General features: G+C 38.8%; 1 protein-coding gene across 1 annotated transcript in view; it reads right to left on the bottom strand.

The window, feature by feature from the left end:
• The window catches only part of LOC136261074 (uncharacterized), a 111,390-nt gene that overhangs the window by 51,472 nt on the left and 41,773 nt on the right, over positions 1-18,145 (bottom strand). Inside the window, exons 7-9 of the mRNA XM_066055040.1 lie at positions 4,272-4,595; positions 2,943-3,260; positions 1,200-1,520 (exon numbers count right to left, since the gene is read on the bottom strand). Of these exons, the coding sequence (XP_065911112.1) occupies positions 1,200-1,520; positions 2,943-3,260; positions 4,272-4,595 (963 nt within the window). The remainder of the gene's footprint in view (positions 1-1,199; positions 1,521-2,942; positions 3,261-4,271; positions 4,596-18,145) is intronic.

Below are 18,145 nucleotides of genomic sequence, written 5' to 3'. Positions count from 1 at the left end.
TATACTCTAATACAGCAGTCACAGTCACACGTGTATTTCATAGCTATGCTCTAACAAACAAAGTTAACAAACTAGTGTATTAATGTAATAAAGTAGGGTTCCATGCAGTGATATAAAGTAGTGAAATGAGAGATGATGGCAGCTATGAGGCTAGATATGTATTGGCAATGTGAGAAAATCCCTACTTTGGCATTACTTCTACAATGCCAAGTAGGGACTTTCCCACATTGCTACAATGCCAAGTAGCTAGGAATTTTCCCTCATAGCTACCATAATCTCTTGTTTCACTACTTTTTATTGCTGGAATCCTATTTGTGACCGGATTTGCGAAAAGGTGTCTTCCACGAACATCCAATTTACCACCTTTGACAATCCATATCTTCAGATTGGAAAAAGCTAATGACTTGAAATTTGGACAGCAGTGAGTACCAACATAGCTGAATGAATGGAGGACATTTCAGATTTATATGTATGTTACTTGAACAATAAGTTATAAGTTTGTAGAATTGGATGTGCGTGGAAGACCCCTTTTCACAAATCCGGTCACTTTTCATTTTTAAATCAATAATTTTTTATTGCACTAGTCTATTATGATAGTTTGCATTATATAGAGTGCATGATGTGATTTCAAATTTATAATGGATGTTGCAATATCTATGCTGTGTAGGGATCGGTGTTACTATCTAATACAATGTCATATTTACTGCTATGTGGCGGCTGTTCCTGTGGTGATGTGGCGTATGGACACTTTTAATGACCTTTGTGCTAAGGCCAAACCAAGATGATTCCTCATTTCCTAAAGTGATGCTGGTGGGTAATCGTCATTCATTATGTCTTGAGTAAAACACTAAAACAAACCCACTAATATATTAATGAAACGTTTGTGGATATTTGAGGTGGAAATAGCATTATAATGAAATTTGTGGTACTTCTATTAAAACATGCAGGTGGAAATGGGAATCTAGGAATCAACTTTGTTTGGCCTAAATAAACTATTTTAGCAGCCTGAGTGATAATTAGTTTGTGAATGGCGTAATTATTGTAAACCAGGTTACAACTGATTTGTAACACATTGGTGGTAACCTTTGATCTGCCTACACACTATAAACGTGTTTTACTTACATACTCACAATGTACACATGTACTGAATGCTATTATTTAAATCTCTGCCAATACTACATGAAAATGTTATTTCTTACCAACAAGGGGTTGTAGATCAAAATTGCTTGATCCATTGGTTTTAAATATTAATACACTACATGCATATATTCCTGCATCATCCTCAAACAATTTGGAAAAGATCAGACTTCTACTGTAAGTGTTATTACTGGATGTGATTTTGACAGTTATTCTGCTAGTATTCACTATTAAATCTCCTCCAGGTCCCATCCAATTGATGTTTACTAAACTGGGCTCCACTCCATCAACTGTATCAACTATACACTGGACAAGTAGGGAACCACCAACCATAGCTCCTTGTACTGTACCACTTGGTGATGTTGTGATTGTGGGAGGAGGAACTGTATGTATGATAGAAAATTAATACAATTGCCAAATTTAGTGTAGATGTGTATATGTACGTAAGTGTGCAAGTAGACCAAATGTACAATTATAAAGCATGTTTATATGTAATTTATTGCAACGCAATAAATTGAAGTTAACATGCCTTGGTGTGGGCATAGAATGGATACGGTGCAAACCTACATACCATACCATAGTAAATGAAGCCAGCATCCTTTAGTGATAAACTAGCCTTTCGGTTAAAGCAAATTAAATTCAGCAACACAGAATCCATGAGATGACTGTAAGGTCCATTAGAGCGGCATTGTAAATTAGCAAAGTAGTAGTACCACGAACTGAAATCAAACCACTTGTTTCAGGTAAAATTTGAACCAATCTTGTAGGATACGTGAGATGTAATGAAGCCATAATGATTCATTGTAATAAACTGGCTTGACAGGTTTGAGATTATGAGATCATGCTATAGTGCATGGCGTGTTCGCGGACAGAAAACTTTTTTCCCTCCCTCCTACCTGAAACTATGCATGCCAGTGCATATATTGTTGTATGCAATTTGTATGGTTGTCTATGTATAAAGATTGAACCTTTGTATGTATAACTTAGTTACATTGTTTGCTTGGTTGTTGTGCGTCCAATTACTGATACTGAACTTAGGTATACATATATAGTTAAATGGCAACTGAGGACCAAGGGAAGATGGATAAAGTGCTAATTGTCTGTGCATGGCCAAACCAAATCAATGACGCTAAATTTAACTTGTATGATTATTCACTGGTTGCTGCTATTATGTTGTGCTGCTATGCATATATGGTGCATTGCTGTAATCTGGAAGACATATTTGCTTCATGGTCAACTGTAAATCCAGTTATGTATTGTGCCATATCCACAATGCTTGTCTGCATAGCTTGTGCAAAAGTTATTACGCCCTACTCCAACAATTTCCTCAGTTGCCCTTTCCCCAAAGTGCTTGTGTATAGATATCTGTATGAATGTTATTTGTGTTTTGTGCTGTTATGTATATGTTATGGCAATTGTGCAATGTTATGTGGTAGATATTTGCATGAGTGTTTGTTTGTTTGGTGTTGTTGCATACACTTTATGGCTTTGTGGAAAATGTTATTGTGGTTAGAATTAGGAAAAAGTAGGCAATGGCGCTAGGTGCAATGGAAGGGTGGTGTGTATAGCTAGGAAAATATTATATAGTCGTGTCTATTTTGTATGTACGTATATTAAATACATGGTAAGTGGTGGTTGCAACCCAGGGGTGTGCACTGCTCGAATTTGACGAGTGCACACCACCCCGGGGTGTTGCCACACCAATCAACATGTTAAATATCAATCCATTTCTACTGCTAAATATGTATAATATTATTTGCAAATCAAAAAGGAATATCTCATGTTAATCACTATTCATTGCTCACCAGTCACATCCAGTGTGATGCCATTGTTAGTTGTCACTGTTGTGTTAGAATTGATCACCACCTCACACTGGTATACTTTATTATCATCAGATGTTGTTAGTAGTGATATAGTATAAGTGTCTGTGTACACTGCAGTACTGCTTGTCATTGAGCTAATATTAACTCCTTCCACTCTCTCTAGTTCTGTACCATCACTACTCCACACAATGTCCACTCTACTGGTGATACCTCTCACAGTAGTCACATTACATTCCAGAGTTAATGGCTGACCAACTGTCTGATTACTGGAAGCAGTAACATTGATGGTGGGAGTGGGAACTGTAAAACAATTTGTATCAGTGACAGGGTTCCATTAAACAATCCTTTTGGAAAGGAGCTAACTACTACTTATAAATCATTAAATTGAACTCTGTATTTTAAATAACAGTTAGACGTCAAGAACCAGGGTTCTACGGGATTTAGAAAACTCGAAGGCCCTGGGCTGTAGCGCCTGAGCGCAGCGAGGGCGCTACTAAGGGCCTGAGGGTTTTATAAATCCCGTAGAACCCAGTGGTTCTTGACGTCTAACTTATTTAGACTACAACTCGTTATTGTACCTTGAGTTGACAGCTGCTTGTAAATAGGAAATGTATGGCTAATTACTAGAAACAAGCCCTCTACACCTCCCTACATGGCGGGACCTCAGCGTGGCTGTTGCTACCCGTTTAAACGCCCATGCGTTGCCAATGTTACAGGCGCGTGCTATGTATCGAAGTACTGGACTCAGCGAGTGGACTACAACTCATTGTTGCTGTTGTTGTGCCTCGACAGCTGCTTGTAAGCAAGTAATGTAGTGTTGATTAGTACAAACAAGCCCATTACACCTCCCTATAATTCAGTACGGCTGTTACTAGCCATTTAAATGCCCATGCGTTGCCAATGTTACAGGCGCGTAATTATCGTGTTTCGTATCGCCTCAGAGCGTGGTCTCTATTGGACATGACCGTGGCTCTACGAGATTTAGAGACCACGTTTTTAGCCAATCAAATTTCAGTATCAAACTTGTTGTAGTCTAAATTTGGTGAAGCCAAACACAGTTTATCACTTAAGAAAAATACATGGTATAACTTTTGATGATTACTAGAAAACCGCTTTGTTTTTGTTTTGTGAGAACTACCATGCTAAAATATGGTTTAGCCCCTCATTGATGGTAAGGTTTTACTATATGACTAGATTTAATAGTGAAACAATGCTAATGTTCAATTCTGTAGCATACTACAGTTATATACATGCAGCTATACTGTACAAAATTTGACAAATGCGTAATGCATACATACTGTATGTACATACCAGCTAGTGTTTGAATTTCAAATGAAGATGACTCCTTAGTTTCAAATATCATCACAAAACACATGTACACTCCTGCATCATCCTCAAACAAGGAGGTAAAGTGAAGACTTCTATTATAAGTGTGATCAATGGATGTGATTTGACTGACATTCACTCTGCTAGTATTCACAATTAAATCTCCTCCAGGTCTCATCCAACTGATGTTTACTAAACTGGGCTCCACTCCATCAACTGTATCAACTATACACTGGACAAGTAAGGAATCACCAACCATAGCTCCTTGTACTGTACCACTTGGTGATGTGGTGATGGCGGGAGGAGTGACTGTATGTATAATAGAAAATTAGTACAACAGTTCCAATACAAGCAAAAAGTGCTTTGTCTGATAATACACATCACCACATGTTGAACATGGTCTGGGATAGCATGAATGAGAAACTTAACAGTTTAGTAGCAAAACATGCATGCAGCATAGCAAATATAAGGTTTCTAATTCACATTTACTAACTGGCACATAGAGTGACTTCTCTTGATGCAACAGAACATGTGGTATACTTACCATCTTATTATTGTTATTATTACTAGGACCAGGTCACATAAAACCAAGTACATACACAAACGCGACAACCCCCTGGTGAGGTTATGCACTCGACTAGGTGGTGAAGGCATGGTCAAAACAATTATGATCCCAAATCAACTTAATATGGCATTACAGTGACAGATATAACACAATAGTGGCATCATAACTAGAGGCCACCAGTAGCTAAGTGCCTGTACATCATTGATGTGGCAACGGCACAGTGATGTGTACACAGTATATATACATACAAAACATACAGGAGAGAATTATTCATTATTGCAGTACAGTATGCAGCAATACATTATTGCAACATTACCAAAAATGACAATTATTCAGCTGTGTAGCCAGTACAGTATCAACTAGAGGTCACCGGTAGCTAAATGCAGTTCATCAGTGGTGTGTCAATGGCGCAATGATGGGTACACACTATATGCATACACAACTTGCAGGAGATACACGATACTGTAGTAGTTAAGAGTACGCAAGCCAGGTGAACCAGATAAAGGAAGACAGCCAAACCAGCCAGCTGTAGAGCCTAGTAAACAGCCAGGTGAAGGCAAAATGTACAATACAAGTAAACAATACAAGAAAACATTAAAACATACCATGCTCTTGACAACACTTACATACCACACTCTTGACAACATTTACAAACAGACAACCAAGCCAACCAGAGCTTAGCAAACCTGGTGGAAGGATGAAAATACAATTGCAAGTAAACTATCATACTGCTATAAATCTTGTTATAACACAGTATAACACAATAGTACCATCGTAATTAGAGGCCACCAGTGTATAGCTCTCTCCTGTATTTTTTGTATGCATATATACTGTGTACACATTACTGTGCCATTTCCCCACCACTGATGTACCGGCACATAGCAACATTACTGTAGTATTGTATGTAGCAATGCATTATTGACAATGGAAATTATTCAGCTATGGTGAAGGACGATGCATACAAAATGTAAACCCGCAACTTTTTTCTACATTGTAGGTGTGAGATATTTCTGAAGATGACTCAATCAAGAAATGAGGCTATGCTCGACAAGGTGGTGAAGGCCAGCACAGTCAGCATATAATCCCAAACCAAGCCCCTGTTTAACTACCATACGGCCACCAGTAGCTAAGTACAGTTCATCAGTGGTGTGGCAATGGCACAGTGACATGCAGGAGATACACAATACTGTAGCAGATAGAGTATGCAAGCCAGGTGCTGGAAGCCAGTTGGGTGAGACAGCCGAGCCTTAAGCCAGCAAGCTAAACAAACTGGAAACATACAAAATGTGCAATGCAAGTAAACAGCAGAAGTAAACATTGAAACATACACTCCTCTACCACATTCTTTATGATACAAATATTAATTTTACACTGAAAAATGGACAGTCAAGCCAACCAGAGCTTAGCAAGCCAGGTGGAAGTATGAAAACTGAATATACTGTGGCAATACAAGTACACAATACAAATAAACATACCACCATTAACCTTGTCACAGGGGTGATGGAGCAGGCCAAAGAGTGGCGAAGGACCAACCTCGGTAAAAAAGATTCTTACTAAGGAGTGTGAAGCATACAATATTCATGGGGGTCTAGATCCACCCAAAGGAAAATTTTAAAAGTGATTGTTCTGATAGAGTATTTGACCACTCCACTAGAGAATCTCAACCTGTTCCTACAAGCATCATCCATCAAAATTGGGGAGGGGTATGTGTTACCACCGCCTAAGAGCAGTACAATTTTTTTGTAACTATCACAATAGTTGCTTTGCAAATATCACAATCAAATACTGTTTGGTGGTGTAGCTTTTATCACAGAACTGATAAACAGTAATTCATTGTGAACTTAGATGGCTTCATTTATTCTAACACTGGGTAGTGACCAAGAAAGCAGTGACATGGTAGTACTGATAAAACATACATAGGTTTAAACCATAATCATGAACCATGGCAGTGGGTTCATAATAGGGATCTCCCATGGTTTTTGCAAAAACTCTAATAGACCGCATACCTAAAAACCACCTTGGAAAGCATCCTTCAACTCAAAACAACTCTCTGGTTGTTATTTGCAATGAGTATTGGTCCACTAGTAAGTATCAAGTGAAAAGGAATTAGTATCTGTATTTCAGACAAACGTGAAATTTGCCATTTTCTCATATTATTATTTTCATAATGTTATTTTGTTTCACTCATGTACAGCAAACGTTATCCACTTTTTCACACTAAAACCTATATAGCCATGCTTACTGAGTCCTTCTGCATGTCCGTGACCTATGAATAAGCTCTTATTCCACAGATTGCGAACCACCCCACACCACAAAAGTTTTCTAAATTCTCTTTGCCATTACACTTACACTGTTCCGCATATTAAAGAAGCTGTATAACAATAAAATTATAGGATTCTATTTTGTGAGCTTTGTTGTATATAGTGTTTAATCTAGGCTGAAACAGTACTCAAGGCTGTAAAAGTGCTTCTTACACTTAGAAGATTGTGCATAGCGCCTCGGCATGGTAAGTATACTTCTTCCTGTAAGCGCATGATCGCGATTTGCTATACGAGCAACCATACAAGCACTCTCTCACAGAGACACAACATAGTGATAGTGCTGATACCAGAGATTATTCATTGTAATGAATGTAGTTTCTATAAACCATTTCTTTTCCATGCAAAGCCTCAAGTTGGGCAGTCTTGTTAATTAAAATTAAAATTATTTGTGAGTTCCTTAATTGTCTCACCACATTGTGTAAACAACATGATTTCATGCTGCTGATAACTCATGGTTTACAATTAGACATTACAGTTACACAGTATCTGACTGAATGATGCGTGTGCATGCAGATTAGCTACTCTACAGGCTAACTGTATACATACATGATGTGGTGTGTGAAACAATTCATTTGTGGATACCACATATTGTTTGTGGGAAGCCATATACATTCATACATGTCCACAACATAGATTTCTTCACTGTGGTATACCAAAAATGGATACAATGCTTCTCCCAATGTACTAAGTTTTAAGACTAATTTAGATCATTTTTTGTATAATCAACGTTTTTCATTTGTATGATTTAATTGAGATTGGTTTTATAAGACTCTGTCTTCTTTTTGACCAATTATACTACATAATAATAATAATAATAATAATAAAATAATAGTCACATGAATAACAAGCTCTAGCTACACAAACTATATTATGTAACATTATAATATCATTTATACTACTGTGCACCAGTGAGCCAATGTTGTAGTCCATGCACCCAAGAAAAATCTGTATGTGATTCTTCTTATTGTGTACGGTCTTGGCTGAAATAATAAATGCTCAGCCACTGACTATTTTAACTTATAATTCTATGCTTGTCAGAGTTCCATGTCTTGTGACAGGTAGCTAGCTCAGTATCATACCATCTGGTGTGTATTCATGAACACTGCATTAGGATGCTAATGTGATGACAATGACTAAGAGACTAGAGTCCTGACACATGTAGTAAGACAAGTTAGACAACAGCTGCTCAATATTAGGAATGTGTGTAATGTATAGTCTCGTCTACAGCCAAGAGCAGTCAGGTAAATACTCTATTAATGTTGCTTATTAGTTTAACCCAGTTAGCAGGTCTTACCCTGTTGCAAGCTGGTTGCCACCGTCCATAGATGGTGGTTGTTTAGGTAGGTGTGCAGGGTTCTGTGGATTCTCCTATTTATTCTCAAAATAGGACCAATTTCAATACTTTTCATAATGTATACAGCATGTTTTACTACGAAGGCTTGGAGGTAGGAATGCTTGGGGATTCTGACATTCTCCAAAGCCATAAGAATTTCTACATGCCACAATACACCTAATAGAAACTCTGCAGTCACACCCTGAGCTAGCCTCAAGATGGAGAAGGCAACAAAAGAAAAAAAAGTGGGATTTCCTAAATCTCCCAACAGGGACTGTCTGTGGTGCATGCTTTACTTCTTCTCACACCCCCCATTAATATATCTTTGGGAAATCTATGTTGAGTTCCTTCCAACTATTCCCCCTTTTTAGCCCTATACAAGATAGGTGAAGAGGGAGGTGGAGTGGGCGGGACAAACTTCACTACACCATGCGTTCTCGCACCTTTCTATGCACCTTTTCTTGTAACGCATGCGCAGTATATTTTTCCAATTATTGCCAGCCCTTTTTTGCATGCTTGCTAGCCCACACTTTACTCCAGTTGTGATGGAGCTTCATGAGGTTAACCACTGTCATAATACATCCACACATGCTTGAATGCTCCATTAACCTAGTTTAACTAGTTAAACTTCAAATAATGCAGTCAAGTATGTCTGATAACAACAAAGCTTACACTTAACTCGACCACTAATTGTAAATTGCTCTATGTATCTATAACAATTACCATTATCAATAAAACAAATCCATTACTGGATTAATAAAAAGTACACAAACTAGATGAATAAAAAATTGGAAAATTTAAAAGGGGAACAGAGATCACTGAAAAAAGCCACCAAACAAGAAGGGATCGTTGGGGTGGTATTGTAAACCACAAATCCCTATTTTGACTCATTCCAAAATGACTGGAACATGTAACTAAAAATTTATGACACATGCAGAGTCAAAATAGGGATTGGTGGTTTACATTACCACCCTAGCGATCCCTTCTTGTTTGGTGCCTTTTTTCAGCGATCCCTATTCCTCTTATAAAATTTCCAATTTTTTATTCATCTATTATAAATTACATTGTCAAGCGGATGTGAGCTTATCATTACTAATACGATGGTAATGCAGTGCTATCACTATTGCCTTAGATTTCCATCGCTACTGTCATCATGACTTATCATCCCAATGCATCGCACTATCAATCAATGCTAGTGTTTGCTCTACATGTGAGCAAGATGCTTTATTCTTGGCCACTACCATATTGCAGGTAACTATACTGACATGCGTTATACAAATTTGTATTTCCATATAGTGCTCTAAATCCTGTATACTAATTATGGTCACACAATGGTATGCTTACAGTACCGAAAGATGTGGCCAATAGTAGGCTCCCTGCAGCTGGAATTTTGGGATGAGGGGAGGGGGTACCAACTAAGTGTGGGACAAGCCATACCCATTCCTTACAATGATGCATAACAACCCATTGTGTACATGTTAACTTAGTTACAGCATTTCCATACTATTATCATTTATTATTTTGTTACTTAAAGAAGGACAAATAGTTCTTTAGGTTGAGCTATGATCGACAGAGTATTGGTAATTAAGTATGTGTATCTTTGCTTGTACAAATTGTAAATTGAAGGAGGTCACCAGTTGACCTATGGTACTGTTCACATATTAATTAGTAAAGACCACAATGCTACTGCTGTAATTAAGGCATGACATTCACAAAAAACTGATACTAAAATTATCATAATATATAGAATGCAGTAACATCATATATACAGTACCGCTGAAATGTAATGTTGTCTCGTGCAAGTGCTAGTGATTAAAAAATTCACTAATTAAAGGGCGTGGCACCTGTTTTGCTCACGAGTATTCATCCCAAACGAAATGGGATGAATACTCGTGAGTGAAACAGGTGCCACGCCCTTCAAGTAGTGAGTTGTTTAATCACTCGCACTCTCATGAGACAACGTTACATTTGAGCGGTACCGTAAGCTGCACATGGCAGGCAAACACCAATATTGTCCAACACCAAATTCTTTATTTGTTTTCTTGTATTGATAAAGTCACGAGATAGATGCGGCATTACATTCATTCATATTTATACCAAGGTAATATATCAACTTTTAAATATACGCTTTTGGTCATAACGCAGGATTAGCTGTGTAATTTCTGTGGACACTCATGATCAAATGGGATAATCGTCTCCTGGATACATTGCTACACTGCATGGAAAGGAGGGGAATGTCCTCAGAATTTATTTATTAATAAAAAGTGCTAATTATCTAACTTTACATGACTAATGGTCTATATGAAACACTAATGTCTCTCATAGCACCATGTCTTGCATGTCTGAAAACAAAGCATTGGGTAATTAAGGCAGACCTCTCCACCTGTATCCGAGAAGTATACTTGCCTTTACAGCTAAGCTACTGTTAACACAAGGGGTAAGTAGCTAGGTAGTTGTACTGCCATCAGAGTAGTGCTCGGTGGTATTGAAATTAGAATACATGGTATTAGTAACAGGAAATTATCGCAATATATCGATATTATATAGTGCGACTATTGCTTGATTTATTACATCACAATAAATTGAAGTTAACATACATGCTGCAGATGTAGCACTATAAAAACTTGCACATGATTGCTGTGACCTAAGTGCACGCTATGACCTAAGGGTGCGCTATGATCTAAGCACGTGAAGTAATGTTGAAATGGTTTCAAGTATTGTGTAATCAACAAACTGGTTTAACAGGTTTGCGGTCACGTGACACACCACGTTCTCGAAAGGTGAATGGCCTAGTTAAAGAAAGTTCTAGTAGGTGAAACAAGACTGCTAGTGTTGCATTACGTACCGGGGACAGTGGTTGGAGAAAAAGAATGTGCCGCTTAGAGGAGTTGTGTATGAGCCAAGCTACCATGGTCGGAGGTTTTTTGTAGCAGTTCTTCCAGTCTACAGAATCGGTTGAGATGGTAACAAGAAACAAGGTCGTCATCGCTGGAAGCTCATTATGACTGGTGAGCTCGTTCCTTGTGTGACACGTGTTGCATGCGGCACACTAAATTGAACGAAACTGATTGCACTATTACAATAAGATGAACGGCTATCGTGGGGTACTGGCCGAGTTCTCACACATGTTCTATAAGAAGTTTAGCATAATTAAAGTGACACTGCAATGAATTGCTTTACTGGCTTAGTCTTGTCATTAGCTTTCAAGCTTGTCCGTTCACATTCTGTTGTTAGCTTTCGGGCTTGTCTGTTCAAGTTTGTCATAAACCTCTGGGTTTGTCTATTCAGGTGTTGTCAGCTGTTACGCTTGTTTGTTTGAGTTGTTTAATTGTTATCAGGGTGTAATAAGCTTTCGCCATTAGCATATTTATATGCACAGCTAACACTTGCCTTGATCTTGCATGAGGTCTTGCTGTATTTATTCTATATGCTATGTATGCCACTACTGTTGCTCACGCCTTAATTAAGTGCTAGTGCTACATGCTGCTATTGCATAAGGCACTGCTGCATGATGATGCTGCGTGAATATTATTGTGCTCTAATAACAATGTGTTATGTCAATGATTTGCCAGCTGTAAGTGCTCCTACTATTCAGCTTCTGTTAGGTCACTCACACTAGGCACTACTTATACCTGATACATACAGGCACTGGCTAGGTGATGGCTAAGGGTCACAGATGGTGTTATCAGGTGCATATACTGCTGGTAAAAGCAAAATCAAAAACTCGTAATGGCTTAATGCTATCGCACTGAGAATGCTGCTGCATGATATGCTGCCATGGCATGATTGAGAGTGCTGCCCTGCATGATATGCTGCTGTTACATGATTGGCTGAGAGCGTTGCTGCATGATATGCTGTTGTAGCATGATTGGCTGAGAGTGCTGCTGCATGAATGTAGCATGTGGCAAAAAAAATAAAATTCAATAATAAAAGTTGAGGCAATAATACAAGTTTTGGAAGCTCACATGCTATAATTTGTCTCATGAGCCAACACGCCGTTAAACTGTGATATTATCTCTGGTAAAAATGTTCCCTCCCAACCTTAAAAAAAAAACCCTTACACATTTTAATTACACTGCGTTTGTACACTCCTCCATATGGTTTGGTGGCAGCTGAGGGATGAGGATGAGACCACAGCCAATGGGCAAGTATTTACTGGACAAGCTTTCTCCGGTAACATGTTCTACGTATGGCTAAAAGCTTTGCATGTTTGATCTAGCATGATGGCTGGTCGCTCGCGCTTATGTGCATGTATTCATTAAAAGTTGTTGCAAGTCTATGAGGCTATTGTGTTTTTACACTATGCAAAGTATGTTGCTATTGTCTAATATTATTACATCAAGGTAATTGCCGCTATTGTTGCCTTGTCGGTGGTGCACTAACATCGCTATTGCATGACGGCTGCTGCATGATGTACTGAGAATACTGCTGCATGATACACTAAGAGAGTGCTGCCACATGAATGCTATTGCTGCTACTATTGCACTGAGGGTGCTGCTGCTATTGTAATGAGGGTGCTGCTGCATGAATATTGTTATTGCTGCTGCATGAATATTGCTATTGCTGCTGCTATTGCACTGAGGGTGCTGCTGTATGAATGTTGCTATTGCTATTGCTGCTGCTATTGCACTGAGGGTGCTGTTGCATGAATATTGCTATTGCTGCTGCATGAATATTGCTATTGCTGCTGCTATTGCACTGAGTGTGCTGCTGCATGAATGTTATCACTGCTGCATGAATGTTATCGCTGCTGCAAGAATGCTATTACTGCTGCTGCATGAATATTATTGTCGCTACTGCTATCGCTCTGAGGGTGACGTTGCATGAAGATTACATCTACCACATGCCTGTTACTACCGTTATTACTGCTTCTGTTAAAGTGTATATATCCCAGACATCAATTGGTCGATATGCGATACTGCCCAAGTATGGCTACTACAGTGTCTAGTGATCCCAACCTGATCCCCTCAGTTGCCCAATTCTGTTTGGGGCTGCTGCATGAATGTTACTATTGCTGCATGTATATTATGGCTCCAGCACAAAAATTTTATTGCCACTTCATGAAACATTATTGCAGCCACATAAATGTAATCACTGCTGTGAGTTTGAGGGTGCCACTCTTGCATGATCTACTGAGAGTGTGGAGACTAGCGGAGTACTGTACGATGCTCTTGCTGCTGCATGATATGCAACCATATGATGTATCAAAGTGCTGCTGCATGAATTTTATGGCTCCTGCATGTCTGCTATTACTGTTACCACTACTATTGAACTACAACTCTGCCACAAGTATTTTACTTCCACTGTTTCATTGCTAGTATTGTTGCCACTGCATGCATGCTCTTCACTATAGGCTTGCGAGTTATCACTGCTTCTGCAGACAGGCATGTCCTAATTGTTGCTTGCATGTAATACCACTGTTTCACTGCTAGTATTGCTGCCACTGCATGCATGCTCTTTACTATAGGCTTGCGAGTTATCACTGCTTCTGCAGACAGGCATGTCCTAACTGTTGCTTGCATGTAATACCATGCTTATGCGACTGTTACACTATTCAGTGACCACCTCAGTTGTCTAATCCCATTCTATTCTTACTAGCTCATGCATTATCATCATTGTCACTGACATCATTATACTTCCATGATTGACCTACTACAAATGTGTAACCACTCTCCAATCCCTTCTACACCAACCCTCCCCCCCCCAACTCTGTGCCATTAATTATGTACCTAGTCGGTATTTGCATACATTTCAATGGTCAAAAGTGTCTTTTCTTTTAGTAATACTATTATCTCCTTAAGTATGGCAACTTTTAGATGTGCTTGGGTTATTCTGTTTCCACCTTTGCTTACATGAAAGTTGCCACCAGTTAGTTACATTGCAGTAACCTTCTGCTGTTAAACATGCATATGTGGCTGCTGCACTTCAGCTGTGCAAAGCGAGGCAATTTTCCACACCATCTTGTATGCCTCATTTCTCCTGCAGTTGCTTGCTCTCTTGCAGTTGCTTGCCCATCCTAGCGTATGCTAATCAATTACTGCACAGGTACAATATTAACCACTAAAGTTTCATGCTTATTTGTACACGTATACCTGGAACTAACTGGTTATGGTTAATTTTTTTTCTGCTCAGTATTAACTTACTTTCCTTTGGTTGCTTATGTAACTTGTAATATACACTAACTGTTACATACCTATAGCTCAATGGCTGTTACTCTCTGCAGGCTTGCTCCATGCCCGTGCATATACATGTTCATTGGTGGCTACATGCAGTTAGGAGGTGCGCATATCTATACCAAGGTTGCACATCCCTTCTCCATGTATATAATAATAATACCTTACTATAGTGTTCCCCTAGTTTAACGGTAGGATAGGTGTCATTGTCTAGGGTCCTTTACAAGCTTTCCATGCCTCTGCAACCTATCTACATTCTTATGCAATTAAATATTTCGTTTGGTTGCTAATATAACTTGTAATATCTCCAGTATACACCAACTGTTGCAGACCTATATAGCTCACTGGCTGTTGCTTTCCACAGGCATGCTCCATACTCAGGCATATGCATGTTCATTGGTGGCTGCATGCAGGTAGGAGGCTGGGTGCATATATCCATACCAAGGTTGCACATCCCCTCTCCACATACATATAATAATACCTTAATATAGTGTTTCCCTGGTTTAATGGTAGGATAGGTGTCATTGTCTAGGGCTCTTTGCAAGCCTTCCATGCCCTCTGCAACCTATCTTTAAATATTTACCAGCTTGTTTTGGGGGTACTACCTCCAGTCCTCAGTTGCACTTGCCTTTGTCAGTGCATAGTGTTTGTGTGCACAAGAGTACTCTTGTACTTTAAACTTGAAAGCATCTGCATACAATATAAACTGCTACATATCTATGCGAGTTCATGCGATCAGTGATACCCAATATCTAAAATCATTGCAGGCTTATATACTACATATGTAACCTCTTTAGCTCTAGTTGCAAGTTTACTCATGCTTACCAATGTCTGTATGTATAGTACTTAGCTGTATTCAAACTTGAATACAACTGTTGTTGCTGCTTATGGGCTTTTATGTTTACGTTCTGTTTACATGCTTGCACAAAAGGAAAAAAATGCTGCATACAGTGCATAGTGATATTTGCAGACTCACTTAATGGTCACTAATGCGTGTGTACATTTGTTGCTGCATACGGGTAGCTGTCACTTGCATACAATCAATTGGCAGACCTACTGTGTACATGCATTCATGCTATATTTACACACTCCTTTATACTTATGCTATATTTGCATGCTCCTTGGTACTCATAGGTTCTCCTCAGGCATTAGTCCCTGCTGGTCCTGCAACAACTCTGCTTAGTAAGATGCTTACCACTATCGGTACACATACAGGTTCACTTAGTTGTATGCTCATTTGGTATTGTCGTAATTTTCTATCTACCATCGGGATGTGTCATATGCTTCATGCATACCTGTGCTATGTGTGATTATTATAACTAGCTACAATAATATTACTGTCTGTGTTCTATCATAACTTTTATATGTGGAGTACGGCAAGTTCAGGAAACTGGGGAAATTTGGAGGAATTTGGGTGAATTAGATGCTAGTTACATAGCTGTAATGCTTTATTAATTGATGCCAATATTAATGTTCATGACATAACACTGTCTGTCATTTTGGTTGCTGGTGATCAATTGCTCCATTTTCATTTGTGACATGACCATGGACTTTAGGTCTTGGCATGGTATTGGCACAGTAGGATAGTATATCCTTTTGTACAACCCCGCAGCTGTCATTTTAACTTTTAAGTACTGACTGATTGATTTATTGATACTTTGTTACATTATGAGTACACCTTAGCCATATTTGTTGGACCTACTTGACAAATAAGGTGGTTTTATTAGAGGTGGTCTTATTATACAGGTGGTCTTATTACAGAGGTGGTCTTATTAAGAGGTACTTGTTAATATGAAGTTTTGACCAATTTTAGTTTTTCAGTTTCAGTTTTTGGTTTCAGTTTGCAGTTTCAGTTTTCAATTTCAGCTGTTTCCAATGTGCTGGTTAATTGGGCCTAATATGAAGTGGTATGCATCCCAAAAACCAAAGAATGTAGTTCAGTGCAAGTAGGCAGGTGATTGTAATGTGGCAACTTCAGTGTTTGTTTAGGGTGTGGCTGCTAAACCATGAACAAATTGAGTAATTAAACCACCAACAAGTTGAGTAATTAAATGCCAAAAGCCTGAGTCCTATACTGGTACACAGCTGGTATTTCTATATACCAGTTATACCAGTTATCAAAGACTGTCATGGTATGATGTGTTAATTTCACAACCAGTGTATTGCCGAGCACTATATCAGATTAATTTGCCTGTTAGCAAAGTAAACTCAGAATGTAAAACCCGCAGGTACTGTTGTGTAATAGACTTGAAGCCACATACACATTTCCAAGGATACACGGGCACAATATAGCTACAGTAGCACAGATTAGTCAAGAAATAAACCAGCACAGCAATGTGTTCAGCATGTTTACTAGGAACCCAAACCACAGAGGAGTGTGTCCAAGCTAAACTCCTGTCTGGAGGGGATGTCCATGTAACTTCAAGGTCACTAATTGAACTTGCTGGTCAGTACTAATTCATTGCATGGGCGGACGATTGTTTTCTACAAGCTGCTGTCCTACAGCTAACATTCTGGCACCATGGCATTTAATTAAGATATGGCCTGATTTTTGTCCACTGTCTTCAAATTTTACCTTCTACAATGTGGTAAACGTTTCAAGAGTAATGTGCTACAGATAGCTACAACACATTGCCATCATAGATTTTACAGTACACGTTAGTGCCATCACAGAACATTTGTCCTCGTTAAGGCTTGTTCCTACTCTAGTTTAATTTTATCCCAGCATAACTACAGCTATAACAACACATAGTTGGACTTATATGGCGAATTGGCCATCTGTTTCCTGGTGGCTTGTTCCTCCAGAGGCGCGTTCACTTGTTCCGTCCAGAGGTTAAATTGTAAGGTATCAATGGTCATCTGAATCATGTTAGGAATCGCTTCCCAGCGACTCTATGATAGCTAGTCATGGCTGTAGCTTTCACTGAATGTCAGAACATAGACTTCTTCTTAGTAGCAAATGTAAGCTCAATACTCAGTACTATTAAAAATTGCACGCTGAGAATCATCATGCCTCTTTCTTCAACTAACTTGGACTGGAGGCATCCTCTTTCTTCTTGAATTTTGCTGCCAAATTAGGTCACGTGAATGGGAATGTACATTGGGTATAGATTACAGCTCTATCCGGTGCACATCACAATATTAACTATGTTTAACATGGGTTAAACTTGTAATTAGGCTCGTATTTACAGTAACTATTAGTGTTGCAAACTGGTATGGAAAAACCGGTTATTAACCGGTATTGTCTAGGTCAAGCCAATTATTGGCTAAGAAGCCTTTAAACCGGTTTTGCCCACCCACTTGGTAAACCATAAATTACCCCTGCTGACAAGTGTTAACATCATAACATAACCTCAAAGCATGTGTAAATATGTGCTTGTAATAGCTGTTATTGTAAGGCAGGATGTTGATGGTCACTTTGGTACCACCCTAAGGCTTCCAACAGGCATGTTTAGTGTCATAATGTC

The sequence above is a fragment of the Dysidea avara genome, chromosome 7 (genome assembly GCF_963678975.1).
Source record: "Dysidea avara chromosome 7, odDysAvar1.4, whole genome shotgun sequence".
NCBI classification, from domain to species: Eukaryota; Metazoa; Porifera; class Demospongiae; order Dictyoceratida; family Dysideidae; genus Dysidea; species Dysidea avara.
The sequence above is the reverse complement of the archived record's forward strand: the minus strand, read 5'-3'. Positions and strand labels throughout refer to the sequence as shown.